General features: G+C 37.2%; 1 protein-coding gene across 1 annotated transcript in view; it reads left to right on the forward strand.

Moving 5' to 3' along the window:
• CENPF (centromere protein F) overlaps positions 1–24,653 on the forward strand; it is a 33,580-nt gene that overhangs the window by 7,709 nt on the left and 1,218 nt on the right. Inside the window, exons 4-15 of the mRNA XM_039336076.1 lie at positions 175–284; positions 432–523; positions 904–1,201; positions 2,416–2,618; positions 3,846–3,962; positions 7,117–7,239; positions 10,504–10,639; positions 11,856–14,884; positions 17,586–19,715; positions 20,554–20,716; positions 21,112–21,441; positions 23,423–23,592. Of these exons, the coding sequence (XP_039192010.1) occupies positions 175–284; positions 432–523; positions 904–1,201; positions 2,416–2,618; positions 3,846–3,962; positions 7,117–7,239; positions 10,504–10,639; positions 11,856–14,884; positions 17,586–19,715; positions 20,554–20,716; positions 21,112–21,441; positions 23,423–23,592 (6,901 nt within the window). The remainder of the gene's footprint in view (positions 1–174; positions 285–431; positions 524–903; positions 1,202–2,415; positions 2,619–3,845; positions 3,963–7,116; positions 7,240–10,503; positions 10,640–11,855; positions 14,885–17,585; positions 19,716–20,553; positions 20,717–21,111; positions 21,442–23,422; positions 23,593–24,653) is intronic.

The following is a 24,653-nucleotide window of genomic DNA, read 5'->3' on the forward strand; positions in this document are numbered from 1 at the left end:
TTCTGAGTAAACATACATAGAATTGCTCAGTAAGTTAAGTTGAAATTAATTTACACTGAATTCATTAGTACAAGTAATTTCCTAATGTGTTTCTTGAAATTCAATCAGGTTAAATTCAGTCTTAATTTTTTTGTTGCTATCCTAAATTTCTATCCATTTCATTAAAAAAAATAGATACAAATCTGAACTGGAAAGACAACCAAAGACCTTTGGCAGTGGAAATACATCTTTTGAAAACACCCCACAGAGAATCAACACTGGCTCTCCAACAGCAATCTACAATGGTATAAGAAATACGTGTATCTATGTACATTTTCCCCCTGAGGCTTTCATGAATATAATTCTTTCTTTACTGAAAGCATCTCATTTCAATACCTTCATCCTTTTTACCATAAAAGGTTTATTGTGATATTTTTGTTCAACATTAATAGATTCCAAAATCAAAGACCTTCAAAGAAAATCTTGCAAAGAAATTGAAGAAAGAAAATACCTGGAGGCAGAACCAAAAAGCATGACATCTCAGGCAAGACTTTAAAACTCTGTGTGGTATCCATACATACTAACTGATTTAAAATAAGAAAGGAATCATGTGATTAATAATTTTAAAGTCAAGATTAGAATTAACAATTGAATAACAATGTATTTTTGCTTTGCTAGTGTTAGTGATCAATCATAGGAGACAGTACATGGCTAATTATACACTTACATTTTCTTACCTATCTTAATGTGTTTCTAATCTGTTTTTTACGGTACTGTTTTTGATAGGTTGGACTGTTTGGAGGACTACAGATGTGTTTGAGTTCTTCATATATGAAAAACTAAAACCAAATCCACAGTTTGTTGTTTCATTATCCTTTACTGAAGCATCTTCTTTATTAAGACCATTTTCTCTCTTACTTTTAGAAGAAAACTAATGCCTTGCATTCAGAAGGTAATATAACTCGCAGAGAAATTGCCCGGCACCAAGCTTCCTCATGTGTATTCTCATGGCAACAAGAGCAAACTCCCAGCCACCTTTTGTCCAGCCATCGAGAAACTCCTCATAGCAATGGGTCAACCAAGTCACAATTTCCTTTGGAATCTGCAGTAACTCTTAATCCTAATGTGATAAAATTAACCAAGAAAGATTTCATCAATTGCAATGTCTCCAACAACAGCCAGGACTCTTCAGCCATTGAGCAACTGAAAACTCAAAATCAAGGTATTTTAAAAATATTATAACCTACTTATTTTTCATATATTTGACAATGCAGTCTTTTTCTGCAATAGACAGCTGCTTTGGCTAGTGGTTAAGGCACCTAGCTGGCAGAGTGACAAACTGGTTGGCAATTCCTGGCAATCAATGGATCAACACTTGGTTGATCCCCCAAAAAGGGGGACTCTGTATTTGTGAGAAGAAAATGCTAGAAAGAAAAAAAAAAACATTTTTCTGCAATACCACCATAATATTATCCAATTGACCCCTTATTTTGCACAGTCATACAACAGCAGAAGAGTATATCTGATCCCTTGAATTCCATAGAGTGGGCAGGACTCAAATACCGCACTTTTTGAAGGAAGCGTATAAGCCTTTAAAGTGGTAGAAAATAAAGCTTAAGAGTTGTAGGGACTGTCTAGACCTGTAATGCCCTCTTTCAAAATCACCTCTTCCAGAAATCAGGCATTTTTTTTTTCTCATTTTGAGTGGTGCTAAGGGGCAAAATGGGGTCCTTAATCCTGTGTCCTTTAATTCCCCAGCACTAAAAGAAGAGGAACCAAAAATGTTAGCATGCCACAGCAGTAAAGTCCTAATATCACCCGTTGCTGCTCTTAGGCACAATGGAAAAATAAAATGTGGCTTCCAAGAATGAAATTGATCGTTCATGCCTAATTTGCTGCTAGAAGATAAGAACATTACAAGAAAATGTTATGATTTATACTGAGTATCAGAATAATGGTCTTGGTCTAGGGAAAAGGAAAGGTTTCAAGCCAGAATTTGTCATGAAAAATGTAATAACTGATGTATCATTTTTACAGAAATAATTTATGCAGAGTTTTCATTCAGAGGGGTTACACAGGTTTTTCTTGGCTGAGACTATATTTGGCTTTTGAATGGTAGATTTGGAAAAACATGTCACCAACCAGTGGCACAAGCTAGGACAAAAACTAATTTTGTTTGCATTTTCATTTAATTAGAACTAAATACAGTTAATAGGATCACTTTCCAATTGTGGATTTAACAGTTTCCCCTTTTTGATGTATTGTGCTCAGATCATGACATAATTTGATAAGGATATTAAGAGATCTTCTATATTCTGAGGGCCTTAAACTGTATACCACTGCTCAGGAACAGTATAGACCCTACCCGTGAAGAAATCCAACATGTATCAAGGTATATTGTACTTATATTTTATGTATATAATTTTTTATATGTAGAGTTAAGATGCAGAATTCAGGAACTAGAAAATAAATTACAAATTCAGACACAAGACGTGAAAGCCAACGTAATGAAGCTTCAGGATACTCATCTGCAAGTGGAAAATATGCAGATGGAATTAACTGAAAAAGAGAAAACTCTGAACAAGGCTACAAATGAAATAATTAAAATTAGAATACAACTGAATCAAACGACTGATCAGGTAATGTGCTTTTTAAAATCTTGGAATCTTTTAAAATTCAAAGAACTGTTGTATGCATGCAACTGTTGTACACATGCAAGATCAACCCTGATTGAGTTTAATATGACATGAGCATTATTTGTCTGCATGAGCTATGTCTCTTAGAGAGGATTTGCATAAACTGTACCCATAGAGTTTCCACAGCTTGGTTTTCTAACCCTAATTGCTTGGGAAGGAGACAGGACCATTTTTTAAATTGCACTTACACTTAATGATTGAACATTGCTGTTTTGAATAATGCTTGCAAATATCAGCTCTTTCTCAAGGTGTTCTTACATTGGCAGGAAAAGTAAATTTCAGTTTTTATTGTCTTGGCTTTCTTGCTTTCTTTTTCCGGTCATAAATACAGGTAATCCTCTACTTAAAATGTTTAGTGACCATTAGAAATTACAGCAGAACTGAAAAAAGTCACTTTTGATCATTTTTTACCCTTATGACTGTTGCAGCATGTCCAGGGTCACATAATCAAAATTCAGACGTTGGCAACTGGCCCATATTTATGATGGTTGCAGGATTCCAGGGTCCTTCGGACAAGCAAAGTCAATGGGGAAACTGGATTCACTTAACAGCTGCAGTGATTCATTTAACAACTGTGACAAGAAAGGTTATAAAAATGAGGCAGAACTCACTTAAAAACTGTCTTGCTTAGCAACATAAATTTTGGGCTCAGTTGGGGTTGTAAGTTGAGCACTACCTGTATATATTCATTTTTTACTTCATTAGAGCCATGGTGGTGCAGTAGTTATTGCAGGCTGCTTCTGCCAACTGCCTGCAATTCGATTCTCACTGGCTCAAGGTTGACTCAGCCTTCCATCCTTCTGAGGTCGGTAAAATGAGGACCCAGATTATTGGGGGCAATGTGCTGACTCTGTAAACCGCTTAGAGAGGGCTGTGAAGCAGTATATAAGTCTGGGTGCTATTGTTATTAACTGTTGGTCTTTCTGCCTTTGTTTCAGGAGTTCAAACTATACTGTTTAGCATTTCCACCTATAATTTTGCCCATAACAATAGTGCTCTAAGACGTCACAATTTGCCAAAGTCATCCAGCGGGCTTCCATTAGGAATGGTAGATTAAATCCTAGTTCTCTGCATTAGCCATCACATCACTCTGGCTATTTTTTTCTAAACTATCAGATGAGTACCAGAAACATTTGCCATCCATATTACCTTTACATTCTCTCTTTATAGCTTACAGCAAAAGAGAAAAAGTTCAGAGAACTCTCAAACGAGCTAAACTGTCAGAAGCAAAATTTTGAAAGTGTGCAGTGTGCTTCACAACAGAAGATTAAGGACAAGGACCAAGAGGTGAGGTGCTGCATTATAGTTACATTTACCGTAAATGCCGGCGTACAAGGCGACCCGGCGTATAAGACGACCCCCGTCTTTATAGCCGGGCTGCATTCCTAGAACGTCGTCTTATACGCCAGAAACTACCAGTATTTCCGGCGTATAAGACGACTCGGCGTATAAGACGACCCCCGTCTTTGGTGCCTATTTCAGCGCTCGCGGAAGTTGCCTTATACGCCGGCATTTACGGTAGCCCTTCTTACAACCATTTGTTTAATAATGGTTCAAAATTATGACAACCTTGGAAAAGATGACTTACAACCTGTATTCACACTTACGACTGTTGCACTACCACTGTGGTTATGCGATCACAATTCAGGCACTTGGCAACCAGGTCCCATTTACAACTGGTTGCAGCATCCTGTGGCTATGTGATTGCAATTTGCTGTCTTTCTTTTGTCAATTTCCAGCAAAAACGTTCACTGGGAAGCTAGACTTCCTCAGCAACTGGTTGGAGCTTTGAAAGAGAAGACATTGAGGGAAGCATGTGCATTCTTAATTGAAATTTTTTTTGAATAGTTGACAGGGGAACTATAAACTATTTCATGTTTATAAGAGAAAATGTTCCATGTTCATCTGCATCCTTCCCTTCTTCATGTCAGAGTTCTAGTCTTTGCATTTACATGAGTAGACAGAATTGTCCCAACAAAGAGTGTAGTTTGAAAGCCTATGTGTCCATAGATCTACTATTGGTGCAGGTAGTATAACAGACTAACTCGCAATTTTTTATGTATGTTCAGTTTTGTGTCAGCCTCTGCCTATCACATGTAGAAACGTTTTCAGATAGGTATTAGTGTTGATTTTGCAAATGGTCTCTAGCATTAGCAGGAATATTTACTCAGTTCCAGAAATTATACAGTATATGACCTTACAAGAGCTATGGTAGTGCAGTATTGCAGGCTAATTCTGACTGCCAGGGGTTTGATCCTCTTCGGGTCAAGGTTGATTCAGCCGTCCATCCTTCCTAGGTCAGTAAAATGAAGACCCAGATTGTTGGGGGAAATATGCTGACTCTATAAACTGCTTAGAGAGGGCAGTAAAGCACTGTTAAGCAGTATATAAGTCTAAGTGCTATTGATATTGCTATATACATGCACATACAGCTTTTTCTATTAGGCAGCTTTTAGGCCCATTTATTATCTTTGCATTAGATATCACATGCAAAAAGAAATTCCTGTGCATGAGCACAATCCATATATTTGTTGACAGTCTAGAAGAGAGAAAGTGTAGATTTTCAACCTCAGAGTGAATGCAAGATAGAGATCAGAAAGAATATGAAATAAGAATGGAAATGGAAGTTATGTTGTAAATAGACGTAAATATGTATGTAAATATATAAATATGTAAATAGTATAAAATGCAATTTGTAAATGGTATAAAAGATCAGTGAATAGGGAGATATATGATATAGTATGTATGGCAAAATAACAGCCAGAAAAGCCACACTGTGTTCAATCTGTTTTTAAATGTTTACTCAATAAAATTTAAAAAAAAACCCAATATATGTTGGAAAACTTCTATTTTATTTTTACTAGAATGTGATGTCAAACATGCAGACATTTTTGGTGGCTATCAGGGACAAGATGGATAGTTTAGTCTACTAGTTTAGATAGTTTAGGTATTACCTTACATGTAATAAAAACTGTTTTTCATTTTCTTTCTTCTCGTACTACAATTGTCTTGCAATTTTTTCCCTTAATTGTGAGCACTGAAATATTTTGAAACCTTGCTCAAATGACTGAAAGAAAAGAAAGCATAGTGCATATAAGATCTTACTAATTTGTAACAAGTATAACATTTTATGTAGGAACATATCCATGACTTCAACAATAAAGTATAGCTACAAATCAATTTTTGAAGAATCTAGAGTTGTCAGTTGTTTCAGGACAGAAATAGCTTTTTTTATGTGACTCTGTCTGTTTCATGATTTCCAAATTTTGAACCAGTAGTGAATCTGGGCTGACAAATGTATAAATCTCAGCCCCAAAATTCTCATTCTTGCACAGTTTCTCTACCATCTCCATTTTCAGATGTGATCCAGGTACAATTACAGGTAGTCCTTGACTTACGACTGTTCATTTAACGACACCAGAATTATGATGACCTTGCAAAATGTAGCACCTCTAGTCCCTATGAGTGTGCTCCTACTCTGTGGACTTCCTTGGTACTATAGGGGCTGAGGGTGGCTGCGAGGTGGAACCTTATCGGTTGTTGAAGGACCATTGGCTAGAACTTTATTTAAGAGAAATAAAGAACTCTTTAGAGGCCTACCTTGCATTGACCGCCTGGTCATAACACTATTTTGCACTTACAACCATTTGCCAATTGCCCCAAGATCATGTGATTGCCATTTGCAATCTTCTCTGCTGACTTCCCAAGACACTCAATGGGAAGCTGACAATGAAGGTTGCAAGCTGCTGCTACCTGCCTAAGGGTTGGCTAAAAGAGCTGCCTCCTGAGAGTAGTTGAATTCCTTCAGCAGGTTGCAGAAACAGCTGAAATCCTGAAGCCCAAAGCTTTTGGCTCCATTCCTGCACCCTTCTATCCTCAGAGGGGAACTGAATTCCTTTGGCAGGCAGCTGTTTCAGGAGTAGGGTGCTTCAAGAATGGGGGTGGGGGGAGGCTCTGCAAGGTCCAGCAAAGGCCACGCACTAGTATCTTTCTCCTCAGGGACTAAAATTTCTGTCTGGATTTTAGCAAGGAAGATTTTCAGCTCCTGATGGAGCCTTCCAGAATCTTCATCATCCCTTTGAGGCATCCTGGACTCTGTCCAGTTAAAACATGTGTATGATCGCTTAACAGTCATAATCTGGAGTGTGAGGATTGCACCTGCCTAATGAAGCTATCTTGTGGGCAGTGACATGTCTTGCTTAATGGCTGCTTCGCTCAGTGATGAAGTTTCTGTTCCAATTGTGCTTCTAAGTCAAGGACTACCTATATAATATTTTGGACAACACAGACACTTGATGGTGAAAGATTCATGTTTCTAGAAAACTAGATTTTTCTAATATTTTTTTTAAAATTGACTTTCTATGAGATTCTGTTTTTAGCAAGAATAATTCTCTACTATTTACTGTTTGATAAATTAAAGCTTTCTATCTTTTGTTTTTAGATTCTCACAACAAAACAGCAGTTTGAAAAAAATGCCAAGGACTATGCACAGAAATTGAGTCAACTTGAACAGGCTCTACAAACAATGCAGTTGAAGGAAAAAGAATTGAAAGAAAACTATGAGGTAAATTAAAATTGTAATAGTAATTATACACCAGGGCAGAGATGCAACATTCAAGCACCAGTGTATTCTTAGATAGCAAGCTTCCTGTCCTCCTGATGTTTTTAAAACAATTCTTGAGCATTTTGACACAAATTGCTCCGTTTAAACAAAGTTTCCTACAAGGATAGCACAGGGCATCCTGGTATGGCTTTAAATAACAGTTAAAGATGACAGATCCCTAAAGGTGTTGACACTAATATATTGTAGAAAAGTTGATATTAATAAAGCTATCAATCTGGAAGGGAAGGATAATGAACTGTCAAGGAATGATATGTATTTGAGAACTAAGCAATAAATATATTAGCAAATTTTCTGATACTTGGGATCTCTCTGTATCTTATTCCTTTTTTCAGTGTTGATAAACATGCCAATATTTTTGTTTGGTTTTGGTCTGAAAATTACAGTGACTGTTCAAGCCGTACCAAAATGCAGTAGAACCTTTTGGGACATTCAACATTGTCTTTCAGATACCGTAAATGCCGGCGTACAAGGCGACCCCCGTCTTTATAGCCGGGCCGCATTCCTAGAACGTCGTCTTATACGCCGGAAACTACCAGTATTTCCGGCGTATAAGACGACTCGGCGTATAAGACGACCCCCGTCTTTGGCGCCGATTTCAGCGCTCGCAGAAGTCGTCTTATACGCCGGCATTTACGGTAGATTGACATTTCCTAGATTTCAATTGTTCAAGCCCACAGTTTCCAAAATGTGCACTATGACACCTGTAGAGCACTACAGCAAATTCACAGGGACACTGCAAGATAGCTTAGATTGTTGTGACATCCATTTAGGAAATTGTGTTTTGGGCAGTCTTTGGCCTAGGGCACCATGGAAGTATTATTGAGACACTAAGAACCAAGAAAGTTAGGGAATTCTAGTTTAAGCTGATGGAAAATGATGCAATCTCGTTATAGTATAGTACATTTGTAGATACAGCCAATGAAAAGAGTTTCAAAGAGCTGTCTATGACTCTATGCCCTCCACATATGTTAGATTACAAATCCTTGCTGCCTGGAGAAATAGGTGTTGTAGTCTAGTACATCTGAATCACAGCAGATTGGAAAACGTGGGTCTACAGCAATCTGGATCAGTAGCCTTACAGAATCATATGCTTGCTGATGACACATGCAAGATAAATGGGAAAGTTTGAGGAGAGTATAGTAGAGTATTGCTTCTTTGCATATAGTCCAGTGCTAAAGGACTTATATCGATTTTTTAAAATCCTGCAAACTTAATTAGCCATATTCAGTGCTTTTTTTCTTAAAAAAAAAAAAAGGTGCCGGAACTCACACACATCATACAACCCGCCTTGCCTACCCTACAAGGTTCCATCCAAAAAAGGTGCCGGAACTCCATTCTGGGCATTCTATGAGAAAAAAAACCCTGGCCATATTTATATTCTGGAAGTATTTAATGGTAACTGTTACAAGTTGCAAATCCCATTACACGTTCCATCTACCTAAACTCCTTGACTTTGATCATACAGTGGTACTTCAGTACTCGTCATGATTTGATCTGGGAGGCTCAAGGAGTACTAAAAATGACTAGTGCCAAACAAGGCACGTGACTTACCACGTGACTCTTTGTTTCAGCCAGAAAGAACTTCCTTTCTGACCCTTTTCCTATGTTAGCGACCTTCCCAGCATAACCAACTTCCTCTCTATCCTCTATGGCTGTCCTCTTCTTTCTTTTGCAGCAACTTTTCCTGCATGGCCAACTTCCTGTCCATTCTTGCGTGGCCCTTCCCCTTTTCCTATCACAATGCATCGAATACCAAACAAACAACTAGTACTGGGACAACATTTTCATGTCACAATGCATCAAGTACCAAATACTATGAGTTTTGAAGCAATTGGGTACCGAGGTACCACTATATTTTAAGGGAGTTTTTTTTAAAAAAATAACTATCATGTCAAGAACTTGCTTACTCTCAAAACTGTTAAAGATCAAGAGGCAATGTATGAAGTGAAGTATATATGTAATATCCACAAGTATATTTTGTAAAGGTAGAAAACTATGAGAAGGGAAGGTGGATGGTATAAGCTAATTTTAGCCATTTATCTGCCTTCCCCTCCCTCCCCCTTATCTCGCTTCTTGATTTTCTTTGGCTTCTTTGTTACTTTTCTACTGTCCGTATAATATTGCTTACCCTAAATGGAAGTAGCATAATGGATTTGTATGTCAAAAATTGTTCAAATATTTTAAAAGGTGGGCCTCTGGAGAGAACATTGGCACAATCCCCTGATTTTCTAACTATTTTGTTTGTTAGAGAAAACCAAGGCAAAGATTGATCAACAGTATCACCAAGAAGTCCAGCCTTACTCTGAGGCTGATTTGCTTCAATGGCTGGAAATACAAACCTGCTTTGCCAGCAAATTTCCAGCTTATGCTGCCCATCCTGGTGGCCCCTTCCCCTACACTTGGCTTGGGTGCCTTGGTGCCCATCTGCTGGTAGCAACTCAATGGATAATTGAGGGCTCGAGACCAACAAAGCTCTGCCAATGCCATCTGTTATCTTAGCAGCTCAGGAGTGGGTGGTGCACGAATGTATGTGCCATTTTCTTTTGGAAAGATTCTTTATTTTATTCCCAAGAGGGTAGGGTTATAAAGAATAGACCAATCGGCTTTAAAAAAAAAATGCTTTGAAGTTGACAGCAAAGTGACCCCAAATCTTTCACATTCTCTGTTAGCAATAAAAAAAGGATGCAAAAACAAACCAGCCAAAAAGTCATGCTTTCCAGCCTCTGTAATGGAAAAGATGCCTGGCATTTGATTTAGGAATTCTCAAGGTAACTGAGTATCAAAAGGCTGGCCTCTAAGCTGTCCCTGATATCGAACCTTGTCTTAGATGCTGGTTCTACTCCAAGACCTTTAGCTGTAGTCTAATTTATCTTTTCTTTTTAAGCTCTAAAAGAGATGCAGTTGAATTGTGACTCTCCGGTATTTTTTTTGTTTTTTTACCCTGTGGAAACCTCACCATGGCACAATTTATAATAGGCTAGAGGTTTCCTTCGTTAACAGCTGCACTTGGCAGTTGCTCGGAGCGGACGCTGACTTTCAGTGTAGATTGCCATGTGACAATAGACTGAAAGTATAGGACACTTGGCTACTGGAATTTGACACCTGATAAAAGATAAAATTTGGGTTGGGATTGCAGGTCGTTTCCTTTGCAAGAACATCTTTCTCTTTTTTATTCATCGGTTACTACCTTTTCCAATTTCATAGGAAATTAAGAAGCAAAATAACTTTCTCAGCTGCCAGTCCGCTGAACATCTGCAAGAAATTTCTCAACTAAAAGAAGGACTCTGTAGCACTAAACTATCCCTACAGCAGAGTCAGCATTTTGCTGAAGACCTGAAAAGTAAGCCAGGGGGTTTCTATTGTGCTTAATAATAGACCTTATTTCAATGCAACATCCTGGTGTGTGATGTACACTTGATAAAATCTCATTTGAATGCTATGGTGTGCCACTGTGTTTTTTTTTTTTAAAAAGCAGAAATTGAATTTGCATTATATTCTGCAATGGAAACCTTACCTGATAGTCAAAAAGCCAAGAGTTCACAACTGATATCAGATTTATGAAATAATTATTCTCCCTTCTTTAATTATGTATCAATCTTGTCATTTTGCCTTGCAGTTCCAAAACTTATCTAAAGAAAATTATTTGAATTCTTTCTTCTAGACAAAAGATATTAATTCTATCCACATTTCATAAATGTATGATTGCTTATATAATTTGCATATTTCTATATAACTGCTAGGCATAACATGATATTTTTTTAAATTGTGTTACGAACTGCCAGATTCTACAAAAATGGCTCCCAGCAGGTTACAACTTAAAAACAATAGAACAATAAAAGCTGATAAAAACACAAACATAAGGTAGTAAATGTAATGTTACCATTATTCCCCAAAGACCTAGAACAATGTTCATTTTTAATAATCTCCAATAGGCCAACAAGATACCAATCTCATATCATGGGGACTGCAATAGAAAAAACTACTTGGAGATGTTACCCCTCCCCCTTCATTTCCCCTATAGAGGGGAATGTTAAAAGATTTTGATGGAAGGTCAAAGTGGATAATAGAAGAGTGCCCTTATAAAGAGAAAGCATCTTGTATATCTTGACATAAATTGTTTTGACCTCAGAATCTAGTTCATTATCATAGCTTCATTGTAAAGATAACTGGAATATTCAACAAATTGCTTAGATGTTATACTTTTGATATTTCAAACATAAATGTAGGAAATCTCAAGACATAAGCACTTAGTCCCTGTTCTCCTGGGTAAGATTTAATAAGTATCAATCAACAGTTCAATGCTGTATTCAGATGAAGTTTATAAACCTTTATTTTTCTAATGCAAGTTGCCTGTTTTTAGATGCAATGGCAATCTGTAGTTTAATATTTCCTGGGAGCATAAAGATAGGAGTAGTTATCACAGGAGCACAGATTTTATTTGTGGAGTGTTAAGGCTTCATAGACAGAACTGGAGCCTGTATTTTGTCAGTTTATATTTTAATCTTTGTATACTAAGCATTTCATATTTTACATTTTTTTAATGACTCTCATTGCAGATAAAAATTGCTCACTTAAAAAAGAATTCAAATTGCTTGAAGAAAAACTGAACAAGCAAGATAATTCTGTCAGTTTAGAAAAAATGAGCCTTGCTGTTTCTGATGTTGAACATGAACACAATTCTCTCCAGCAAATTCTCAAGGACAAAGAAAATGTAATTGAAGAGCTCAATAAGAAACTGGAAAACACGGAAACTCTGCAGAAAACTACTTTAGAATGTAAAGACCTTAAAAAAGAGATTATGATTCTTTCTCAGTGGAAAAAGAAAAGCAAACAACTCTTGAATGAACTAGATTTAGAAAAAGAAGAATTAATGAGCAAAATACAGAGTTTGGAAAATGCTTTAAAAGCTGAGCAACTTAAACATCAGGAGAAGGAAATTGCTCTCCAAGATGAACATGAACAATTTAGTGAACAGCTGAACATTTTTGAGCAGGTGGTAAAAGATAAAACAACTGAACTAGAGGCACAAAGAAAAGCCTATAGTGACCTCCAGCAAAGAACAGCAATGTCCGAGGAAAAACTACAGAAAGAGAGAGAAAACAATTCACTGAAATTATTTGAGTTCACTAGAGAAATGGACATCTTGCAGAAAAGGCTCGACTCTGAAGCAAATGAAGGGTTAAAAAAGGAGAAATGTATTGTCTCACTTGAAACATCCTTAGCTTCTTATGTGCAGTTAAATGCATTCCTTCAGAAACAGGTTGAAGAACTGGTCCAAACCAGAGATGAAATGGAAAGATTAGCTGAAAAAGAAGACCCAAAGCAACAGATCTTCATTCAGGAGATGGAGCAGCATATCAGTGAATTACAAGAAACAGTTTTCCAAAAGGAAGGCCTACTTTCCAAAGCATTAGCAGCTCTTGAAGGAAAAAACGAGAATCTACAAAAGTTGATTGAGGAATCAAATAGGCAACAAACAGAGATTCAGGATTTGAAAGAGAGCAATGTGCTGCTTAAGGATTTGATCCAGCACCTAAAAGTCATGGGCTTAAAGGAAACAAATGTATCTACCAAAATATTCTCAGAACGAGATGAAACTGAAGGACTTCCAAATGAAAATTCCATGTTTGAAAATACTGTCAATATTTTGGAAGAAAAAGTCTTAAACATGGAGCAAGAAATTTCCAAAAGTTTTAGAGAATGGAGGGAAAGCCTTTTGGAGTGGTCACAAGGAAAGCAAGAAGCGAGCTTATTACTGCCAGAAGCTGATGAAGAAGTAGAAAGGAAAAGTACAAAGGAAGATTATTTAGGAAGTATAAGGAATCGGACTTGCCATTTGAAGGTACAAAAAGCCATATCTGATATACCAAAGAAACCGCTTATGAATAAATGTGAGCAGTTGCAGACTAAGCCAATGTCCTTGGAGAAGAAAAAGAATAATTTGCTATGGCAACTTGAAAAAAATCACTCAGTATCTGAAGAAACTAATAGTTTAAGAAAGGAGGAAACAGGAGAAAATAATAGGCGCCCTTCTGTAAATATCTTGCTGCAAACACTGATCTCAGAAATGAAAGTAAGTGAACATGCAGCACTTGACTTTGTTTTAAACGAACCAGCATTAGAACAGCTGAGGGTATTTGTAGAAGAAAGAGAGAATGAAGTTAAGAAGTGTCAGGTGAAGCTTGAACTGCTTCAAATGGACCTTGAGGACAGAGAAATTTCTTTAGAAAATTATGCTGATCAGATAAAGGACTTGGAGATGATATTGAGAATTAGGGAGATAAAAATGGAAGAAAGTGAAATGGAAAAAGAGAAGTTGCTGCATAAATTACAAGCACTTAAAGATTTGCAAAATTCAGCCTCAAAGATAACAGAGATCAGTGAAGATGACCAATCACCAATGTGTTTCAGTGCTGTAATCAAGGACAATTTTAACCTACAGAAAGATGCCAAGTGTTCATCACTTCCTCATGATCTGATGCCCAGCCAAAATGATTATCTCCAATTAGTATCCTCCCTACACATGACAATGAGCAAGCTAAATGAGTTGGAGAAAATGTGTGAACACCTGCAGAAAGAAGACTCAGCATTAGCATCACAGCTGAAAGACTCACAGTTGGAATGCATCATAAACACAGATATTATGAGAAAAGAATTAATAGAAAAAATGGATAGGCTGAAAGTAAAGACTATTTCTGTTTCTGATAAATTAAAAGATAAGAGTAAAATGGAAGCACAATCTGATATGAAGGAAGTCCCCTTAATAACTCCAGAGGGTTATATGCAATTTGATTACGAATATTTGAAATTAATTAACAAAGAAATCAAAACACAGTTGAATGAAATCAAGGAAAAGATCTTTTCTTTGAAAAAAGAATATGAAATTTTATATGTTCAAAACCTGAATGTGGCCTTTGAATTGTCAGAGTTGGAATCCTGCAATGAGATGCTTAAAGATAAAACTATTGCGTTGCCAATATTCAACAAAGCCGAGCTAGTTTCTTTTCCAGTACGGATGATGCAAAGCTCAGTCAATAAAGAATTTAAAGCATATGGAAAATTTTGTATGGAAACTCTGTATGATCGTGAAGTCTTCTCCCATACAAAACGAATGTTTATGGAGTCTGATTTGGAAAATGGTGTGTCATCAAATGAAGTGGGACGACAAATTGATCTGGAAGATTCTTTTGAACAATTTAATATTGCTGATGAGTTATATAGCGATGATGCCTGGGCCTTTCTCACTAAACCAATGGCTATGTCCAAACATTTTCAATGTGAATATTGTGAACACTCCTTTAAGGTGCTTAAGGAATCATTTAGATCTCAGAAGATTCTGGAAAGTAAGGAAATAGAGAAGATTCAAGAGCTGCTCCTTTCTGCAAAGAAGGAAGTAGATGGTCTACGAAAGGGCAGTATATCTGGCAATGACCACTGGCAACAAAAAATTCATAAAGTGATCCTGCAAGTGGTTTCTGAACTTCCAGCTGAGAAGAAACTTCCTAAGCTGTTCTCTCAGAAACAAGGAGAACTACAAGACCTTGATTTAAGTTTTCATCCAATAATTTGTGCTGATGCTGGCCAAGTAAGTTTGCCTAATTTGACTGAATTTCTTTAGGCATATTCAAGGAAATATCCCTGTCCTGACTTTCCTTCTTTTGTGGGGCAATAGGGGTTACTTTGCTTGATGACTGAGAGGATGCTGGTCAAGAACTTAGAAAGCCTTAACGTAGGCCTTTCCCAAAACACAAACATGGAATTAATTACACTTTGCTTTGAAGACAGAGTTTTTAACAGCATTGAAAACTGATGCCTTGTGATCAGAAGTAGTTGAATATTTGTTTTTATATCTCAATTCTAAAAGAATAGCTAACTTACTAATTTGAATTTGCACCAATTAAATTAAATGTTTCTGAGATTCCAGCCATTTAAAAAAAAATAAGCCATTTTTGTTACTCTTCCTGTTCTAAGTTAATAAATATTAGTTCTTGTGGTATAGATTCATGTAGTCCTAGCAACACTTGTAGAACAGTAGATTGAAGAAAGCTGTCAATATGCATAATTTTAATCCCATTCTGGCTTTATAAAATTACACATATTTACATGTGCTCACAAAGTGAGCCTACTTTAGTAGTTAATGTGAGATACAGAGGATAGAATATACACTTTGGAAGCACCACAGTGCTTATTCAGAAGAAAATCAAGATGTCTAAGCAGTTAATAGGAACAACAGTATTAGAACAGCAAATATTTTCTTCATGTCTTGGAACATGCCATTGTGATAACAATTCTGTTAAGGGAAAAACCCAATTATTTTGCTTCGTTATGTTTTTCTACCAATTTAAATATTTAACTATATTTATTTCTACAGTCTTGTACTCTGTATCTTCATGAATTGAATTCAATAAAATGTAATATAAACATACAATAATTAAAAACAAAGCATTTGAACAAAATTAATGACATGTTTGTAGAGATAGCACTAAAACCATTAAACCAAACCTCGAGAGGGATTAATAGCACTGAAGAACATGGGAAGTACATGGAAAATGCCCATGTATGACAAACTAATTTCAATATTTCCCCTCTTCCTCCCCACCCCAAAGTTCTGTTTTAATTGCAGACAAAGTAATCCTGCTAGAAAAACCTGCTAGAAAGAGGGTCAGAAATAAAAAGGTGATGCCGCCAACATCGGGCCTGAGAAATTATTTCTCAGGGTAGGAAAAGGTTTCTCATTTCTGTTTTAATATGGTTCATTGCACAGCCAACCAGATGTTCAGACTGGATTTGACATTTTTATCAACCTATCAAGTCCTTCCCAAGGACCTTGGATAGGCAGATGTTGTCATTTGCCTATCTCTGGTCCTTGGGAAAGACTTGATAGGTGGATAAAAGTGCCAAATCCAGTGTAAACATTTGGTTGTATGTATAACTGACCATATTAATAGCAGTTTATTAAATTTGTATGCCACTCAACTCCCAACAACTTTGAGTGACTCACAACAATCAAAGAAATTACAATGAAAGGTATAAAAAAGTGACAAGAATAACAGATTGGATGGAATGAAATAAGGGGTCTCACTTTCCATCTGTCATGCCTCCTTCGGAGCCTGACTCTGAGGATGACATGGAGTTCCCTGTTGAGGCCCAGGAGGGGGTGTCTGGCTTCAGAGGACTGTGGGGAGGAACAGGCCAAAGCAGGCCAGGGCCCTTCAAGTTTGGAACAGGGAAGGCAGAGCTCAGGCGAGGAGCAAGGCCCCTACCCACCAGATCCCAGAGCAAGGAGAACAGAGAGGAGGAGGGAACAACGGAGCCAGGCTCACTTGCTCGGGAGGAGAGCTTCACGCCCCACTTCACAAGACACACCTGGGGAGTAGGTATTTAAGGAGACGCTGTGGGGTGGGGCATTTGCCGGGAACAAATGTGAACTTTTGTGATATGAGCTCTTGTACCTGGACTCTTTGTATTTTTGGATCAAGTTTGTTTCCTGCTGAGTTTTCCTTGCTGTCTTCAGTTTTGCAGTTTGCAGGTTACAGGCAAGCTGAGCTTGAAAAGATCATACTTTGTCATCTGTTTTACTTTAAAGAACTGTTTAACTCCATTGACTGTTTTATTGAACTTGTGCTAGCATATGTGGGGGCTGTTGGGTGAACGTTGGCAGTGCTTACAAAGACAATTATTCTGACCAGCTAATTGTTTTGCCTCCGTTTGGGGCCCTGGGTCATCACACCATCACCAAAGGCCTGGACAATGACTGAACTACTTCTTCAGGGTCCTTTGAAATATCATGGGCGAGGGCTATTTAAAACTCAGAGGAAAGCTCATTCTAGAGGGCAGGTATTAATATGGAAAAGTCATGCTCCTGGTTTCCTAGGATATTCCCAGGCAGATGTTATGGAAGATAGACAATCCCTCAAGTAACTAGGCTCTATACCATGTTGGACTTTATAAGTCATAACTAGCACCTTAAATCATGCCTGGAAGCAAACTGGTAACCAGTGCATCTCACAAAGCTGGGGAGCCTCATGGAAATACCAAAGCATGCCCATCACTGATTGATCTGCTGCAGGGTGAACTATTGAAGCTTCTGATCTTCAAGGACAGTCTCAATATAAAGCATGTTCAAGTAGTCAGATCACAAGTTGACTAGGATATGAGTGACTGATGGGTAGATGATGATGAAGATATGAGGAAGACATTCCCAAGGTTGGCATAAGTGTAATAGTTTGTTAATTATCAACTAACTTTCATTTGATGAAAATAACTTTTGTTTTATTCCACTTTAGCCAATATCTGCTAATCAACCGCCTAATCCCTTATGCTATTTGAAAATGGATAGCTTTCTTGGGGAAAGCCTTGGACTAAAAGCTATAAATGATCAAGCAGTAAAAATCTATGAAGCAAACAGAAGACAAAAAAGTTCTGCATATGTAGCAAATATAACATCTACAGAAAAATACTTCCCACATATCAATAAAGCAAATGACCGATCCATACATTCTTCAAGATGTCCTCTAGAGTCATCCTTTTTTCCTTCAAATATCAGCACACACATGTTGGGAAACTCCATGGAAAACCAGAAGGCCACTGAAATGCTTTGGTTATCAATAAAGAAAGCTGGTAATAACAATTCTAAGCTTTTCCACAATGTAGAGGAAAGCAACAAAATAATTAACATGGAAGTTCAGTATCTGCATTCAGATTTGAATTCAAAAAATACAGAGTTGACTGAAGAGGTTGCGTGTGCGGAATGTAACAAAAGAGCTGTGGTTCTTGAACAAGAAAAGGAAGACTTGAATGAGGTCCTCCAAACAGTACCTTTTGATACACAACAATTATCTTTTAACTTTATGACTCGTGAGCTAGAACTGAATAAGGTAAAATCGGAATGGGGAATGTATAAAAGCAGATTGCCTGATGCAACACATACTTTAGAAGAATTACAAATGATCAAAGCAGACAATACCCAGAAGCTTTTTGAAGCTGAAACTGAACTGAGCAGGATAAAATCTGAGAAAACAAATTGTGAAACTTATACCTTGGCCATGGAGACAGATACTGAAAAGCTTTTATCAAAAAGCAAGCGGTTGGAGCAAGAAAAACAAATCAAGATAAAAAATATTTTTGGCCTTCATGAGCAGCTAAAGATTATCACTGCAGAGAGAAACCAATCCAATCAGACTACTTTGCTAAGGGATAAAGAAGTATTGGATCAGCTGTGCAGCAAAATGGAGAAGAATATAAAAGAGTTTGACTCAAATCAAATGGATTCTATTGAATTTATCAAAGTATTGAAAGCAGAAAGGAAAACCCAAGCAAAATTCCTTCCAGCTGCTAAGGCCGCAAAGGATCAATTATCAGTTGAAAATGTGTGCTATGTGGTGCAGTTCCAGAATCTGGACAGAGTTATGAGGGATCTCATGTTGGAAAAAGAGGCAGCAGAAATTCAAATCAAATATCTGACTGACGCAAGAGAAGTGACCCTTAGAGAATATGAAATTTTACACAGCAAGCTAAGCATATTTGAAGCCAAAAATGCCAAGATATCCAAGTCCTTGGAAGGATCACTAGTAGAAAAAGGTGAACTTGCAGCAAGGCTAAATTCTGCACAGGTAAAAGCAGATCAGTTGCGACAGGGCATTGAAAAGCTGAAAATAAAAATAGAATCTGATGAAAGGAGCAGGCATTATCTGGCTGAAAAGTTGAAAGAAAGTAATAGAAAAGCTGATGCTCTCACAGACAAAATTGAATATCTGGAAAGAGAATTATATATGTCAGAGGAGAATTTGGAAGATGCAATTCTTAGAATGGAGACAGCTAAAGCAGAGACTGAAATAATAAAGACTGACATAGAAAGAATGTGTGTGAGGCAACAACATTTAGAAGGTGAAGCCGAAGTCTTTAAGTTAGAGAAAGAGACTCTAGAGAAAGACTTGAAAGAAAAACAAGACAAAGTAACTAGTTTAGAAGTTACTAATTCTACATTAATAAATCAACTGAAAGATAATGAAAAAGAGAAGGTGCAAATTAGAGGTGAATGTGAAAATGCATTAAGATTGATGGAATCACAGCTAAAAAAGCTCTGTGAAGAAATTAAACTCCTTTATAGTGAGAAAGAAACTTTCAAATCAAAAGAACAGGATCTCATTTGTGAAATTACTTCTCTCAAACATGACAATATGCAGTTGGTTGGTTATCTGCAAGAAGCACAATCCAGTAGCTCTACTGTAGAGCAGTTGATGAGAGCTTTCATCCAGGAATTACAAAGCTTCAAGCAAACACTGAATGAAAATGTTTCTGAGCCATTGCTCCAAAATGAATCTTTGCAAGCTATCCAAAATGACCTACAGGTGTCTTTCAAACCTATCGAAGAAAATCTAGAAGTCACACCATGTGAAAAAGCCATCTTTGAAAAGGTATTGTACAATTTGTATACAACATGGGTAGAATATCCTGGAGAGTAAAAGCATCTGTATAAAATAGGATCTCTGTACTGAGGGAAATTTTGTAACAGTTACTAAACACAGTTTAGAAACACAGTTCTTGCTGTGTTCATTGGGGCTTGATTCTAGGTAACTATGCCAAAAATTGCAGCACCTGTCGATGTAAAGCCCATTTGTTATACAGCAATGTTTCTCATTCTGATGCTCTCAGTATGAATTGGATGAGCAATGGTGGCTTGAAATTCTGAAAATAGAATCCAAATCATCTAGAAGATATAATTATCTTGTGCTTATCTTACATGTTTGTATTTTGGTTTTTAGTTTTGTACACCACCTTAAGTTGTTTTGAAATGGCAGCCTTATAAACCTAGATAATGATAATGATATTTACCTTATGTGATTAAAGGTAATAGATTATAATTACAAGATGGATATACAAAGTAAAACCTTGAGAAAAATAAAAACATTTTCACTCAGTGTAAAAAAGAAAACAAAGTAAGCATTTGGCTTACTTTTTGGAGGGTGTTTCAAAAACACTCTTGCTGTCACCAGAGAAAGCCCTGCATCTGAGATGAAATTGCAAATGTAATGAAGGGGCTGGCAGTTAAAATCAAATGGAAAATCAGCTGGCCGGAATAGAAACAGGTAATGCTTGAGATAATTTAAGTTCAAAGACCACATAAGCTTTAATCAGAAGAAGACATATTAGAAACAACTAGATTCAGAACTGAATAAATATCCAATGCACTTTGTTTTAATTATATAAAGTTTCTATTGCAATAAATACATATATGTTGTTTTAATTATGCAGGCAAACAGCCTAAATCAAATTCTTCAACTCAAAGAAGAATATGATTCTTTCTGTCATTCAGTTCAGTTGTGTTTGAACGCCTATAAAATTCTAAAGCAGGAAAAAGCAGTAATGGAGAAGCAAATTTGTGAACTTGAAACTCAGATGAAGATGATTGCTCCACGTACGTAGCATGTTTTGAAAGAAAACAGACTTTTTCCATCAGTAGCTACAGGTGTCAATAGAATGCAAAGAAAAAATGTTTGTTGTGGAGGGATTTAAATGGATTATATAGAACCAGCAGAGCGTTTATCTATAAATATCTCTTCAAAGTATCTTTTATTCCTGTCTCTGCTAAAGTACTTGTTTTCTCATCTCCATGGTGGTAACTAAAGGGAAGGCCTTCTTACACCTCTTTGGGAATGAACAGGGAAAGGACATATGTAAATGCATGGATACATTTTTGCTGTCCTCCATGTCCTATTTGAACAACCGTTCTAAAAACCCATATATAAGAGTGCAAGATTTATTTTAGTAAATTTATTAATTCCTAGTAATGACCCCCCTTGTTTTGCATAGGTTTTCTGGTGGATGTTGGTGCAGAAGAAATCGGGTTGGAGCTAGAAGAATTGAAAGAATCAGTTGAGGAGAAAACCAAAGAGGCAAATCACAATTTGGAAAAATATTGTGCACTGTTAATTAAGCATGATAAATTAGAAGAAGAAAATGAGATGCTAAGGACTCAGGTCTCGCTTTTAAACACTTGTCTCAAGCGGTTATCAAATGACACCAGTTCCTCTCTCAGAAGTTTTCAAAACCCAGTGGAAATCAACGGGCTTCTTACAGAAAGAGCAGATGTGCCTAAGATCATGAAGAAGGGAGAAAGATGTGAAGAAAACAGAATCAATGGTGAGAATTCACTTTGAAAAACTTAAGTATTCTTAATAGTTATCTTCTGTAATTATGAATGGTTTAGAATGTTACTACTTTTTTCTCCCTTTTTTAATTAATGTAAATAGTGGGAAGATGCAGCACAGATGAAAGGGAGTAGCACTTAAACTTATATACCACTTCATAGTACTTTACAGCACTCTGAGCGATTAGTATTTCATCAAGCAGTTGGAAAGTGCTGCTTATCATTGAAGAGCCCTTCATGATACATGCTGTCAGGCCCATCAGATAGACCAGTGGTGGCGAACCTATGGCACGGGTGCCAGAGGCGGCACTCAGAGCCCTCTCTATGAGCACTCACACCAGCCCCGCCTCCCCATGGCCCCCTCCTCCCATTAGCCCCCCCCCGGAGTCACTCTCGAACATGGCCCGCGCGGAACAGTGCAGCCAAGAACATGGCAGCCAGGCAGCAGGGACATGACTCCGCCCTTGAGCCCTGTTGCATGCAGTTGATGCTACGGGGCGTAGGGGGAAGGCATGGCTGCCATAGCACTGCTGGGCCACCTGGGTGATCTGCGGCAGGCCATAGAAGCAGTGGATGGCCCTGCAGGTGGGGGCAGAGCTGGGGCAGAGTGGGCAGGGATGAGGGGCGGAGCAGGGGCGGGCAAGGAGGGCCGGTTTTGGGGCACTCGGTCTCTAAAAGGTTTGCCATCACTGAGATAGAACAAACCAGGAAACCCAGGTCCCCAGGAAGGTTACAATTATTTTTATTGAAAGTGACTTTAATGCTGTTACCTCCTCTCCCTCCATGTACCCATGTAAATTAGGGAAGTGTCTGTCTGAGCTTCTTCTGCATAATTTCTCTCTGTTGTGGAATTAAAATACGGTTCACTCCTGGTCACTTTAGTGATGAATCTTAGATATCTCCATCAAGATCATCTTCTTTGCTCTCTACAAAGAGCCAAGTTTCTTATGACGCCAATTGTTTTTGTTCTGTGAGATCTAGGAGAGTGAGAATGCTTTGGATTTCTTCCATAAAAATGGAAGCCATGTTTTCTGTTGCAGCATAAATTCTGTGGAATATAGTTTTTGATAGCCCTGACCATTCTGACCTTCCACAAACCCCTGAAAACCTGGCTCTTTCCCTGAGCCCTGGGCCAGACCATTTTGCCATCTGCTTTATGATGATAATGATCATACAGTAGCTGGATTGGTATGCCTAAGGGAGAAGTAAATTAGCAAACTGACTGTGGATTATTTATTTATTAGTGTATTTAGCCGCAGCCAGAGACAAAAGGAGCATTGAGAAATGTAGGTGAATCTTACATCACTTAACACAACTTCATAGTGTAGTTACACCATACAGTTTCCCCTTTTCCTCAGTAAGGAAGGGAAATGTAGGTTAATTACAATTCAAAAAGTAAAATAGAAATGTTAGGCCCCACTAACTCACTGGAAGTTACTCAGGTAAATATGGAGATAACTGCAGCCTTAGTATACCTAGGGCAGTCTTCTGTATTCTAGCAGTACACAGGCAGGTCTGGAAGTTTCCGACTTGGTGATGACCAAAGGAGATAATTTTTTCAAGTTATCTTATACTCATGTGGAAAATGTATGTGTATGTGTATATATGTATGTATGTATGTATTTATTTATATTCATCAAACAAAAATTACAAATGCAAACAAAGAAAATCAAAATGTGACAGGGACAATAGGCACACCAGCGCACTTACGCACACTTAAAAACTTCTAGGAGGTCCACAGAAGTTAAGTTAGAATTAAATTGAATTAAATTGAATTGAATTAAATTGTTTTTCAAGCCCCAATCAAATTCTAGAGATAGAAATCCTTTCGTATAAATATGCACAGTCACTGGATGTTGTGGTCTCCCAGAACTGGCATGATGGTCTGCTGACACTAATCTTCTGTTTTCCCTTTTTTACATAGCCTACTAAATGTATAAGGAATTTTCTCAAGTGTTTTTTATATCCTTCCAGAATACAGCTGTCCTTGCATTTCTCATCAAGCATCCTTAGAACCAAGAATGGACTCCTGCCTTTTCAGTCCTAGCTTGAAATCGCCAACATTTATTGATAACTCACAAATAACAGAGAAGGTTAAGACAGAGAATCTTAAAACAACAGCAGAGGGCAGCAGACTACAAAAGGTAACCAGCATTATTAAACATCAGCTTGAATGTGTCAAATAAGAGAAATTCAATATTAATATTAGTTAATATTTCCAAGTGCTCCTAAGAGTGACTTATCAACGAGCTGTAAACATATTTAGGATGAAGACAAAAAGTGAATAAAGGCAGCAGAGATCTCCCATAGTGTTTTCCTGATCTCACTACATTATGGAATCTTAAAAAAATATTCTTCCTATGTATGCCTGTGATGTATGTATGGAATGTTCTTGTATTGCTTCTTTTCCTTCTTGAAGGCACAGTGCTCAGAAAATTATAATTCATTTATCAATTTTAAGGATAAACAATAATAAATGGAGTGCCTAAAGCAGATGTCTGTTTCACAACTGCTTACAAAATTGCTGCCTACTTGATAAACATGAACTTCCAATATGATGCCTATCAGATATAAAGGACTTCAAAAGCTAGGGGGGGCGAGTCTGGAATAAACTATATTTTGAATAAATTCTAAACTTGCTGGTTTAGAAAAATTCTAAATCTAAGTAGGAAAACTATAAATCCTGTATGAAACTGGAAAAATGGAACTGTTCTTAAAAAAAGAGTAAAAATGCTAGTAATGTTAGGCAGCATATGTATGAAGGCAGTTTTCCAATACATGTTGCTTGCTAAATTTGAAACTCCCTGTGCGGAAGGTTTGTGAATGCATGGTTCCTGAGTGGGATTGATTAACTTGCTGGTTTCATAACCACATATATTTCTATATTATCCATTTTCCATGAATTCAGGATGCTTACAATGTCTAAAAATAAATTCAGTAAAATCCCACCGGGGTAAACAAATACAACAGTGTATGAAAACATGATGCTCAACAATTCATATACAAAAAGATAAAAACAATGGTCCAGCTTCATCATAAAACCAAGATTCAAACTCAGAAATCAACACTCAGACTAAACAATTCATTTCCCCAAAGCCCACTCAATTAGAAACTTCTTGACAATCTTTAGAAAAAAAAATAGGAAAGTTGCCAAACAAATCAATGAAAGCAAGGTATTCCCTAGCATTGAGATTATTAGAGAGAT

This window comes from Crotalus tigris, unplaced genomic scaffold, assembly GCF_016545835.1.
Source record: "Crotalus tigris isolate CLP2741 ecotype Arizona unplaced genomic scaffold, ASM1654583v1 scf7180000017546.9332058, whole genome shotgun sequence".
NCBI classification, from domain to species: Eukaryota; Metazoa; Chordata; class Lepidosauria; order Squamata; family Viperidae; genus Crotalus; species Crotalus tigris.